At 41.6% G+C, this 12,946-nt stretch overlaps 1 protein-coding gene across 3 annotated transcripts in view; it reads left to right on the forward strand.

Moving 5' to 3' along the window:
* mtg1 (mitochondrial ribosome-associated GTPase 1) overlaps positions 1–12,946 on the forward strand; it is a 30,482-nt gene that overhangs the window by 1,000 nt on the left and 16,536 nt on the right. For 2 of the 3 annotated variants that reach the window (XM_043678860.1, XM_043678861.1), the window contains exons 2-6: positions 1,496–1,560; positions 5,142–5,246; positions 6,554–6,640; positions 9,293–9,349; positions 10,595–10,685. In XM_043678860.1, coding sequence (XP_043534795.1) covers positions 1,496–1,560; positions 5,142–5,246; positions 6,554–6,640; positions 9,293–9,349; positions 10,595–10,685 — 405 coding nt within the window. The remainder of the gene's footprint in view (positions 1–1,495; positions 1,561–5,141; positions 5,247–6,553; positions 6,641–9,292; positions 9,350–10,594; positions 10,686–12,946) is intronic. The other variant, XM_043678863.1, reaches the window with a different exon arrangement.

The following is a 12,946-nucleotide window of genomic DNA, read 5'->3' on the forward strand; positions in this document are numbered from 1 at the left end:
CCCTACCCCCACCCTCCTCTAGCTTATCTCTCCACGCTTCAGGCTCTCTGCCTTTATTCCTGATGAAGGGCTTTTGCCCGAAACGTCGATTTTGCCTGTCCTCGGATGCTGCCTGAATTGCTGTGCTCTTCCAGCACCACTGATCCAGAATCTGGTTTCCAGCATCTGCAGTCATTGTTTTTACCACCAGAAACTAACCTAGCCTGGGGTCAAGGGTCATGGTCAGGGATGGGGTCAGAGTCAGAAACTAACCTGGCCTGGGGTCAAGGGTCATGGTCAGGGATGGGGCAAGGTCAGAAACTAACCTGGCCTGGGGTCAGTGGTCACGGACAGGGACTGGGTGAGGGTCAGGCTCAGGCTGCCTCAAAACGCCTGCCTGTGATGTAGTGGTAGTGCCTCTCCCTCTGGACCAGAAGGCCCAGGTTCAAGTCCCACCTGCTCCAGTGATGTGTGCTACCCTGAGGAATAATCTACTTTTAAAAAGACAAAGCTCTCAGTCTGAAACAATTCAGTGTAAGTCAGGATGTGAAGGAGCTGGTGTTGGACTGGGGTGGACAAAGTTACCTGGTGTTGTGTGATTTTTAACAGTATAACTCAACACACAAGTGCAGGCCATTACCACCTCCAACAAGAGAGAACCTAAACATTGTTCCTCGTCATTCAGAGGCATTACCGCCACACACAGGTTTCTTTCTAAGCTGTCCACCATCCTGATTTGGAACTATATCACTTAAAGGTGACCCTATATCACCATGAAGGGTCAAAATCCTGAATCTACCTCCCTAATCGGAATTTTGGATTATCCAGCAAGATCACAAGGTCCCAATGCTTGGCTAAACTGTTATCTGGCATTCAATAATCCGAACATTTGATTATCTGAACAAAATATTCCCTGCCCGTGTCATTCAGATAATCAAGGTTTCCCTGTACTTGACCTGCTATGTCTGAGTCAAGGCTCCCAATGCAGGTCGCACTTGACTGGATTAAAAGAGGCTTTCTTTCATCAGCCAAGACCAGATTAAACTTCAGATCTCCAAGACGATATGCTTGAATTGCTCATTGCAACATTTTATTGATCCCATAAAGCATTTAAAGTTGAAACCATAAAATCTATTAACAATGTTCTTTTGAATGTGTACGTTGTACTTTGTCTTGGCTTAAAGGATTGCCTTATTTACTTTGAGTAATGTTACTCTGACCAACTCCTGTGCAGGAGGTGGTCAAAAACAGCTAAGGTGACCCACTCTTGTATTGTTCTTTCCCTATTATGGGTTTCCACAGCTTATCTGCTAAAGTTCCAATTTAAAAAAAAACACGAAAACCCTGCTGAGATGCAGCTCGCGTGCTAGCAGAGGTTTTATCTTGGCCACGTTACTGTGTTGAGGTAATGCATTTAAATTAGTTTTGCCAATAATGGGCATCCAGGTAAATTCTTGTTATGTTTCAGAACTGAAATCCATAACCTAAAGCCTGATTCTCTTGTGTTTCACTCCAGGACTCAAAAAGATGCAAGCCAGTCTGAAAAAAGTGGATTGCATTATTGAAGTTCATGATGCCAGGATATCCTTTATGAGTTTTTCTTTCCTGCAGTTTACACCCAAATCTCAGTGTGTATTCAAACATTTAGAAAAGTTAGGTATTTGCAATTAAAAATGGCAGTGCATCAATATGATATTTTAATATACCCTGTACAGAGAAGGCATTCATCATTAATAATGTACTTCATGTTCAAACTCTGTCAGGCCCAATTTGTTTAACATACAACAGCTCTGTGGTAAAATTAGAATGTTGGGGAAAATTTAGTGGGGTTTCCTTCAATCCTGGTGTTCTTGAAATCAATTTTAGCCACTTGCAAATTGTCATTTTAAAACTGTCTCTCCTGTCTTCCCCCACTCATCCACCCCATAACAAGTACAAGGAGACCATAAACTTGTTTGTCGCTATGAGTCTTTCCTTCAACTGCCTCTGTTACTTCTCTTTCACCACCTAGCACACTTGGTCTAACGTCCTTCAGGATTCCGTTCTTTTTTATATATCAGACTCTCATTTTCCATTTGTGTCTCTCCTGTCTCCCCTCATGAGCTCTCTGAGCTCATCTTGACCATGAAACCCACTCCCTCATCCTTATTCCCACTAAACCACTAACTAGCCATCATCCTTTCCTGGCCCCCATTGCTAGCTGAGATTAGAGCAACATTTAATGTAAGCAATAAAAAAAAGTGCTCAAGAAACTCATCTGTGGAGAAAGAAATAGATCATGTATCAAGGCAAATATGCCTCCTGTTGAGAACTAATCTTAAGTACAAGTTGGTGTTCATATTGTGAAGAGTTCTCTCTCCTCAGGTGCTGTTCTCACTCTCCCTCAAATCTGCCAAATGGAAAAACACACAAAATTCCTCTGTACAAAGTCCCATCTTATTCATTAATGCCCTTTAGAGAGGGAAACAACCACCCTTACTGGGTCTGGCCTACATGTGACTCCACGCCCACAGAAATATGGTTATCTCTTAACTGCCCTCTGGGTAATTAGGGATGGGCAATAAATTCTGGCCCAGCCTATGTTGTCTTTGAATCCACATCTTGTGAATGGAATTTTAAAAAATCTTCTTTTCGAAGTCCTTGAACAAACCAGTGTCCAAAGTCGATCACATGATGAAGGAGCGACGCTCCGAAAGCTAGTGTGCTTCCAATTAAACCCATTGGACTATAACCTGGTGTTGTGTGATTTTTAACTTTGTACACCCCAGTCCAACACCGGCACATCCAAATCATTTCCAAAATCTATGTCTGTCTTTCCCGCAGCTCCATGTTTGAATCTCTCCAATCAGGTTTTTGCACTTCCAGAATATTGGAATGGCACTTATCAAAGTCTTAAACACCATCCTATGTGACTGAGAGAGGGGTAAACTATCTCCTCTGATCCTATTTGCAGCCTTTGACAAGATTATGCACAGGATCCTCCAGCATCAGCTCGGTGGAGTTGCTTTTGCTTGTTTCACTTTTTGCCTGGTTAGTTGTAGCTAGAAAATCACCCCCAACAGATTATCTTCCTGTAGATCCCTCTCCAAAACTCTATTCTTGACGCCCTCCTGTTTCTTATGTACATGCTACCTCAAAGTGACATCACCCAAAAATAGCATCATATTCCACAGCACCATGTCAACACCAGCTCTACCTTGATCCTACTAGTCTGAACTCCATCTCAAAGTTGGCACGCTGCTTGCTCAACATTGAGTACTGGCTGGTTGGAAAAGCTCTTCTGTCGAAATATGGGGAAGACCAAAGCCATCGTCTTCAGACCCTGCGACAAACTTTATTCCATTGGCACCAGCTCATTCTCCCTGACAATTGTCTAAGACAAGATCTGAAAGTGTGAAATCTTGGTATCATATTTGATCCCAATGTGTTTCCTACCACATTCAATCATCACTGAGACTGCCTGTTTCCACCTCAGTAATATTGACTGCTTCCACCTCTACCTCTGTTTGGTTTCTGCTAAACCTCTCATCCTTGGATTTGTTATTTTTAAATTTGATTATTCCAGAGCCAGCTTAATGAATTACCTAATGTCTGCCCTTTGTCAATGTAACCTTCTTCAAAACTCTGCTACCCATCTCCTCAATCACACCAAGCCCTGTTCAGCTAAGACCCACATACTCATTGTTATACACTCCCATTGTAGCAATACCTCAAGTTTAAAATTGTCATCCTCATTTTCAAATCCTTCAATGGCATTGTCCCTCCCTATCTCAGTAGTTGCATCAATCCCACAATAGTCAATAGATAAGTTAATGAATAAGAAATGTTTGGAGGGATAAGGGCCAAGGGCAGGCAGGTAGGACTAGATTGGGTTGGGATATCTGGTCGGCATGGACTGGTTGGACTGAAGGGTCTGTTTCCGTGCGGTCTGACTCTGACTCTAATCTCTTTCTCCTGACAGTGTGTTATTGAGAAGAAAGTCTTCTTTCCCTTTATTATGCAGTTGTTCATACTTGATCCAAAGTGCAGCACTTCCTTATTACAGCCTATTACCTATGCTCAATTGGAGGATCATCAGCTGGTTACGATGCTCCTCTTTGTTTGGATTGGTCAATGGTGTGGCAAAGATATTGGAATATCCCAGTCACTGGTTTCTAACAGGCAGTGGGAAATGTTCCAAATGAGTTTATCACATAGACCAGGAAAGGTTTCAGTTTGGCTTTGCCTCTTCAGATAAACTCATGCGAGACCTCAAAGCATTTCTTCACACAGTATTAATTGACACTAAATACATGACGACCTTGCAGGAGACATCTCAGCCTTTAATTGCTCTCGTTCCAACCTTCTGGCAGAGTCTCTGTCACGACTTCAGAGGTCACTATTACGTCACAGCATACCTCAGAGGCTATCTGCACATTCCTTAAAACCTGCCTCTACAGGAAGGCCGGAGGATCAAACCATGCCTTATGTTGAGTAAACAAATCTCAGCCATGTCTTATGATAGGGCTATGTCAGTGCTAAATAATCTGCTAACATTATCAAAACTTGGTAAGATCACAACAGGAGAATTTCGTGCAGTTTTAGTCTCCCGAACTAAGAAAGGATGTTAGCAGATTATTTAGCACTGACATAGCCCTATCATAAAACATGGCTGAGATAAGGCATGGTTTGATCCTCCGGCTTTAAGGAATGTGCAGATAGCCTCTGAGGTATGCTGTGACATAATAGTGACCTCTGGAGTCATGACAGAGACTCTGCCAGAAGGTTGGAACGAGAGCAATTAAAGACTGACATGTCTCCTGCAAGGTCGTCATGTATTTAGTGTCAATTAATACTGTGTGAAGAAATGCTTTGAGGTCTCGTATGAATTTATCTGAAGAGGCAAAGCCAAACTGAAACCTTTCCTGGTCTATGTGATAAACTCATTTGGAACATTTCCCACTGCCTGTTAGAAACCAGTGACTGGGATATTCCAATATCTTTGCCGCACCATTGACCAATCCAAGTAAAGAGGAGCACCATAACCAGCTGATGATCATGATGTTGAATCAGTTGGTGTCTGTAGAAGAATAGATCAGCATCGTTATGATTTTAATCATTTCAGTTTATCTGTGGCTTTAAATTGCCTTTCTATGTGCAAAATTCCTTAACCATCAACTTACATTCCTTTGTCTGGACGTAACCCTATGTTTCAGGAGGCCCTGGGTGTCAGACCCCATCTACTAGTACTAAACAAAATGGATTTGGCTGATTTGACAAGTAAACAGGTCTGTATTGTAATAAGCTGAGCTGTAATTACATGCTATTTCCCTGTTTCTAAGAGGGCGACTTATATGTCTATTTGAGGTAAAATATCAGAGAAATTTATGGTGACAGTCCTGTGATTTTCACTCAGTGTCTCAGTGGAGTGGCTCTGATAGTTTGGTGAAACGTCGATTTTCCTGCTGTTCGGATGCTGCCTGACCTGCTGCGCGTTTCCAGCACCACTCTAATCTTGACTCTGATAGTTTGGTGTTGACCTACAATGGTTGAAAATTTGCCACATATACGTGTCAACCAAAACAGTATTGCTTTTTGTTGCAGTGCCCTGACTCTGCCACCTTGCTGTATTTACTCCAATTAATTAGTGAGAGTGTTCTGGGGACCCGAGTTCAAATCGCGCAATGCCAGATGGTGGAATTTGAATTAACATTTTTTTTTACAATCTGGAGTTAAGGGTTTAATGATGACACTGAATCCATTGTCAATTGTCAGAAAAAAACTCATCTGGTTCACTCATGCCCGTTAGGGAAGGAAACTGCCATCCTTGCCTGGTCTGGCCCACGTGTGACTCCAGACCAATAGCAATGTGGTTGGCTCTCGGGGATGGGCAATAAATGTTCATAATAAATGCTGTCATGCATGAATGATTTTTTCTTTAAGCAATTGGAATAGGCTGCAAGGCAGTCAATAATATTTAAGTAATGTTTATCTAATCACATGAGCCCATAATCTGCAGTTATTTACTAAACACAAGATCCTATCATTAAAAGAATGTGGAAAATCACATGTTTTGAAAATAGAGTTAGCTTTGTCATCATTTGATAGTATAGGATCTCATGAACAAATTGAACTGGAGACTAACAGCGTTATGAATGTTTTGGATGATGAGTTATACAAATATTTGCTGTCCTCATGTTGTATAGGAATTATGAAGCCATTTTCTTCTCAGTTCCAGAATCAAATGTGACTTAGAGGAGGGGAGTCCTTCTTTCTGAATGAATGTAAATAAAGACAGTGTGCCTTGCATTTATATAGCACCTGTCACATCCTCCAAAAGACTAGTGTCAAAGTGTAGTCACATTTGTCGGAAAATTTCACAAGTCTGTAGAACAACACAACAACAGATGCAAACAATATTTTTGGGAGATCTTAGCTTTGAAAAGCATTGCATTGAGAATAAAATTTAGCACTTGACTAAAGCCGGATGTAAATATGGCCACACATTAGTCATGTAACAAATAATTTTAAGAACCTTCCTTAAGTCAAGTTAAAGGTCTTGCCTCATGGCAGTCATTCTGTGTTTATTATTTAGAGAATCCTGAGACAGTTGGAACAGCAAAGAATCCAAAACATTCTCTTCACTGATTGCCTACGAGACAGAGATGTAAATGTGAAGAAAGTAAGTTTTTAACTTGGAATTTAATTTGTTTGAAAGAGTGGGTGGGATGGAGAACCTGCCAGTGGGCCATTCTGTGAGCTCCCTCATGATCAGTCACATCTCTCCTCAAGTTAGTGGCAGCCATTATGGATATCCACCCCAACATGGATGCAATCAGAGTGATGTGCAAAAGAGGTGAGGAACAAGTTCTCTTTTCTCTCAAAGCAAGTCATTAGGATATGGACTGCACCGCCTGAAAATGTGCTGAGGCTGATTCAATTAAGGCATTCAAGAGGGTGTCAAATGATTATTTGTCCAAAAATAGTGTGCAAGGATATGGGGAGAAATCAGAAGTTTGGCACTAGCTAACAATACTCATTTGAAGAGCACCATAACAATTCTGTGATTCAAAGCGACAATAATCATTGAATGATGGGCATTCATTCAGCAATGAATCTCTCCTTAAACTCTGACCTCTGTAGCAATGTTAGACACAGGTTTTCCTCACTCCCTGCCCTTCTGATTAACCTTTTGAGGCAGTGAAGAATCCTGCTCATCTCCACCATGTTGGCCATTGTCAGGACTAAGAGAAACAGCCATCAGACATTCTACCCCATTATAAATATGGTAGGAGCCAATAAAGTTGAAAATCTTTGCTGTTATGGCTAAATATTTGTGAATAGTCTGTGTTTGCAAGCCTGAGCTGCACATCCACTTTTACGAACAGATCCCGAATTAACCTTAACTTTCGTAGTGGATCAGGTGCATGATTTCCTTAAGTTGAATTGGTTTGTTCATTAAAGAAACCTAACTTTGTTTTAGCAAAGCTTCCTGGCTTTTGAGAAGGTCAGACAAATAAAATGAAATTTAAGAACTATTTGCACTGTTCTCCTGTGGAACTCTGTCCATAAATATTTCACAAGATATCTGTATGACATTTTATTTATCACTGAGTCTCTGCTGGTAAGATTTCTTGATGGGAAAGCTGATAAGATGGTCCTTACAACTCATTCTCAGTCTCCACTCCCCATATACCTGTAGAAGGTACAGGATGATTGATTCCTATGCAAATTCTCTGACTTACTGGTTAAGAGGCACAGCTTAGAGCAACTGCTGTGGGAGAGGGGAGAAAAACTGCTATGTTCGAGCAGCAGAAATAAGTTGTTGGAGAAACTCAGCAGGTCTGACTGCATCTGCGCAGATAAAGCAGTCATTGTTTTGGGTTCCATGACCCTTCGTAAGCACTCATCAGGGTTCTGATGAAAGGTTACTGGATCTGAATCATTGACTCTGCTTTCTCTCCACAGATGCTGCCAGACCTGCTGAGTTTATCCAGCAGTTTGTGTTTCAGATTTTCAGCATCTGTAGTCCTTGGTTTTACTTTGGTATCTATCTTCAGCCTTGAGATGCTTTTTAACTTAAGGCAAAAACAATTCCTCCTCTAAAGGTCTGCCAAAACATTCATGCCGGCAAAAGTGAGGACTGCAGATGCTGGAAATCAGAGTCTAGATTAGATTAGATTCCCTACAGTGTAGAAACAGGCCCTTCGGCCCAATAGGTCCACACCGACCCTCCAAAGAGTAACCCACCCAGACCCATTTCCCTCTGACTAATGCACCTAAGACTATGGGCAAATTAGCATTGCCAATTCACCTGACCTGCACATCTTTAGACTGTGGGAGGAAACCTACGCAGACACAGGGAGAAGGTGCAAACTCCACACAGACAGTCACGCAAGGCTGGAATTGAACCTGGGACCCTGGTGCTGTGAAGCAGCAGTGCTGACCACTGAGCCACCGTGCCGCCCAGGATTCCTGATGAAGGGCTTTTGCCCGAAACGTCGATTTTCCTGCTCCTCGGATGCTGCCTGACCTGCTGTACTTTTCCAGCACCACTCTAGACTAAAACATTCATGCCTCCAAGCTGTGCTGTTACCTGGGAGCCAATCACAATGCAGTTGACAGGCAGAAAGTGTTTGTCATTGAAAACTGGTCATGAGCACACCAACCAATCAGCTTCTTGTCACCAACCAAGGCTCCATTCATGTACAGATCCCTAGCTCCAGTTATTCTGCAAATTGGGCTTCCATTACTATTGAACAAGCAGCTGTGTAAACAGTACTTATAATGAGTGTCAGGGTTACCTGCTTTTAAAAAAAACAATCCTTCAATAATCCTTGGTTTTTAAAAGGTTCCATTTCCCATTTCAGTCCATAATTGAAAATGCTGAAAAATAATGATACTGTGTTCATAGCTGAGTTGCACCTGTCTCCAGATAGTGAACCAACGCTTCCTAGATTCTTGCGTTGTAGTCACTGGGAATGTGCAAAACAGCAGCATTTGAACTACTAAATCATTAATAGCCAAATAAACCAGAGTCCATTATAAGAATACATAGCCCAAAACCAATGCATGTACCTGAGACAAAAACAGAAATTGCTGGAAAAACTCAACAAGTCTGGCAATGTCTGTGCAGAGAAATCAAAGTTAATTTTTTGGGTCCGGTGACCCTTCCTCATGTCCTGAGTTATGTTTTGGTGAGCCACATTTGAAATTTCTCTTTGATGTTAAGCACCATAAAGAGTATCGAATTATCAGATTTAAAAATACTTAGCTGGAAATACATGAACTGTTTAAGTTTTTAACTTACTCATTACTTGCTGCTTATTGGCAGATTATTCCTGCTGTTACAGAGCTCATTCAGAAAAGTGACCGGTTTCACAGAACAGAGGTAAGCAGCTCAGGTTGCTACTCTTTAGAATATCTATACAGTGACTGAATACACGCTCTTGCTGCATGCGAATCTGTGTTGTTCATCAATTTTCTTCTGAAAGACTGTAAACTGCATCACAGAGATTATAGAGAACAGTATTTGTGTATGTTTGGGAACATGGGAGTCACCAAATTATTGAGAGGAGATGACTTTCCTGCTAAGCTGCACAGAGGCTAGAATGTATAACACAGGTCTTGTTCAGTGGAACCATTTATTCACTGTTACACAAAATAAATTGCCATACACAAATATGAAATATTAATGGGAACATTGACCAGGCTTGTAAAACACATCATGTAAGGCCGAACCTGTAAGCAAAGCATCTTTGGAATTCAATTGATAATCATTTACAAAGGAAATCTATTCTGTTCCCCCATTCATCATTGCCTTGTCATAACCAAAATTTGAAATGTTCAAATACATCAACTTTCTTTGAATTGAGCTCAAACTCACTCTTCACTGTACTGATCCCCTCTATTACTTGCAAATTGATAAGTATCTGAACTGTAATGCTATTCAGCAGAGAAATTCTGAGAGGAGTTATTATTAAAATAGGAAAGCAGCACCTCGGTTTAAGTTAGTGAGACACCCTTTATATCAGTTAGATTGAGACGTTTTTGGAAGATTTACTAGTCAAGGCGGTGACAGTGAAATTTTCAGGGAGGATGAGAATGAAGCCAGATATGATATTATAAAAGTTGGTCTATCGAGAGAGAATAGATTGCTTTAATATTGTCACTCCTACCTAGGTACAGTGAAACGCATATAATGTCCCTATGTGCCGACACTATCTTGGATTACAGAATAAATGACTGAATAAATTATGTAAATGGTAAAATACTGAATAGATTAATATTAAATTGATATTACTAAAACTAAAAGAGCTTAAAAGTTCATCATTCCCTCTCCATAGACTTCACTCTCTCTGCTCCCCAAGTCATCGCTGTCTGCATCGTTCCCAGGGTCCTGGCAATCTGCTCTTTTTCTCCTGTCCCCTTTTCTCGTAGCTTTTTCTCACGTTTGATCAAGTACTTTGAAATGCTAGCTGTCACCACTGTTGGATTTCTGTACTGACTGTAGTGAGTTTAAGTTAGATTGACAACAATGTTTACAAGCACATTTGTTTAGAAATATGCACACTTGGTCATTCAGGACAAGGCGGGGGTGATGCATAATATTGTCATTTATCTTGTTTCTCTGCAGAACTTAGAATATTGCTTGATGGTAATTGGTGTACCAAATGTTGGCAAGTCGTCTCTCATTAATGCCATGCGAAGGATGTATTTAAAAAAAGGTGTGGTATTTCTCCAAACTTTGTACATAGGCATGTGGCTCTGAATACCTGCATAAATTAATGTTGAATGCAGTGCTAGCTGCAAAGCTGTAGACCTGTTTTTAACTTCTTTTTAACTGCTAAGTTAATTTTAAGAATGAAGCGAACAAAGAGATAAGTGAGCCTGGTGTGAAGTGAGAACACTAAGATGCTTATTCCAAAATGATATGGATTAAAGACTGAGGGTCACACTAAGTAAGAGAAACCCACACTCTGCTGGTGGGGAGCTGCATTGGTAAAAATTGCAGTTGGCAGAATTGGAGTGACAGTATTGTGAATCTATTTTTGACTAAATTTCCTTTCGTAAGCTTCTCGGGACAGAAGAACTCGTGCTAAAATTCCACAGTTGGTCTCAGAAATGCAGCATGGAGGTCTCATGTTGAAAGTTAAACATTTCATCATTCTTTTTGAAATAATATTGGATAGTACTTTCCGTAATGAGGGGTGCGTGTTGCTGGCCCTGCTGGCAATTATTACTCATCCCTAGTTGCCCTTTAGAAGATGGCGATGAACTGCCCTCTTGAACTTGTCAAAATCTATTTGTTGTAGGCCGACCCACAATGCCATTTGGAAGGGAATTCCAGGATTTTGACCCAGCAACACTGTCTGTCTTGTTCCTTGGTGCTTCCTTGTGTGAAACGTTATCCTCAACAGTTAAAGTGGGAAACATCATTTACACGTGCCCCACCGAAGGTCCCCGTTACAAAGTATGTGTGTGTATGTCCCAGGAAGACTGTGCCATCTACCTGTCCCTCTGCTTCAGGCCTCCATTAGATGTAACTTTCTAGTGTGCACCTTTCTCTGATCAATGAGTGAGAACTTGTCACCAGGCTATTCAATACTGCTGCCGAACCAACTATTTGACCTTATACAAGAGTCTGAACTGACTGAACAAAGTTGTTTTTTAATCCTTTCTAAGAAAGCATCAGGCCGCATACTGGAGCCCGCTGTCCTCCCTAACCACAACTCACACCACCCATTTCCACCTCTGCACCTTTGCCTAATCCAGCCCCTGCCTTTTTCACAATTAGATATTTCCAACAATTCCCCTGATGGCCTGCGCTGTTTATGCAGAATCAAAGTTGAGCTCATTCAGAAGTCTGGTGGAAATGTTCTGACTTGCACCATGTCCTGTTCAGCCTCCACCACTCTGCTCACTGACAGCGGTGGCATTGTGGTGATATCACTGGGCTAGTAATTCAGAACCCCAGGTTGATGTTCTGGAGAGATGGGTTTGATCCCCATCGTTGCAGATACATGGGAGCACCACCAAGATCCCCTCTAAACCACTCACCATCCTCAAATGGAAATATATTGCCATTTCTTCAGTATCACTGGGCTGAAATCCTGGAATTACCTTCCTAATGGCATTGTAGGTGTACCTACAGCATGTGGACTGCAGCAGTTCAAGAAGGCAGCTCATCAGCACCTTCTCAGGGGCAACGAGCGACAGGCAATAAATGCTGGCCATGAGTGACTGAACAAAATGTGATATTTGAATTCAGTAAAAATCTGGAGTAACCAAATAACCTCTCGCCAAAACCAATCTGGCTCAGTAAAGCCCTTTAGGGAAGGAAATCTGCTGTCCTTACCTGGTCTAGGTGTGACTCCAGACCACAGCAATGCCCTCTGGGTAATTAGGGATGGACAATAAATTCTGGCCTACCAACGTCCCATGAATGAATTAAAAACAATATTAGTTCCAGCAACATCTCAGTGATAAAGTTCTCATCTTGATCTCAGATCCTTCCATGGTGTCACCCTTTCTATTTCTGTGACCTCCTCCAATCTACAGTGCTCTAAGATCTGTACACTGCTCTGATTCCGACCCCTTCCACATTCCCTGTCTTAATCCTTCCACCATCGACAGCCATGCTTTCAGCTGCCAAGGCCCTAAACTCTGACAATTCCTCCCTAAACCTTGTCACTTTTCTTTTTCAAGACAAAGATAGTTATAGAATATAGAACAGTACAGCACAGAACAGGCCCTTCAGCCCACGATGTTGTGCCGACCACTGATCCTCATGTAAGGTAAACCTAATGTATAAACCCTCAAAATTCTGTGACCATATGCATGTCCAGCAGTCTCTTAAATATCCCCAATGACCTCGCTTCCACAACTGCTGCTGGCAACGCATTCCATGCTCTCTCAACTCTCTGCGTAAAGAACCCACCTCTGACATCCCCTCTATACTTTCCGCCAAACAGCTTAAAACTATGAC

Source organism: Chiloscyllium plagiosum, chromosome 38 (genome assembly GCF_004010195.1).
Source record: "Chiloscyllium plagiosum isolate BGI_BamShark_2017 chromosome 38, ASM401019v2, whole genome shotgun sequence".
NCBI lineage: Eukaryota > Metazoa > Chordata > Chondrichthyes > Orectolobiformes > Hemiscylliidae > Chiloscyllium > Chiloscyllium plagiosum.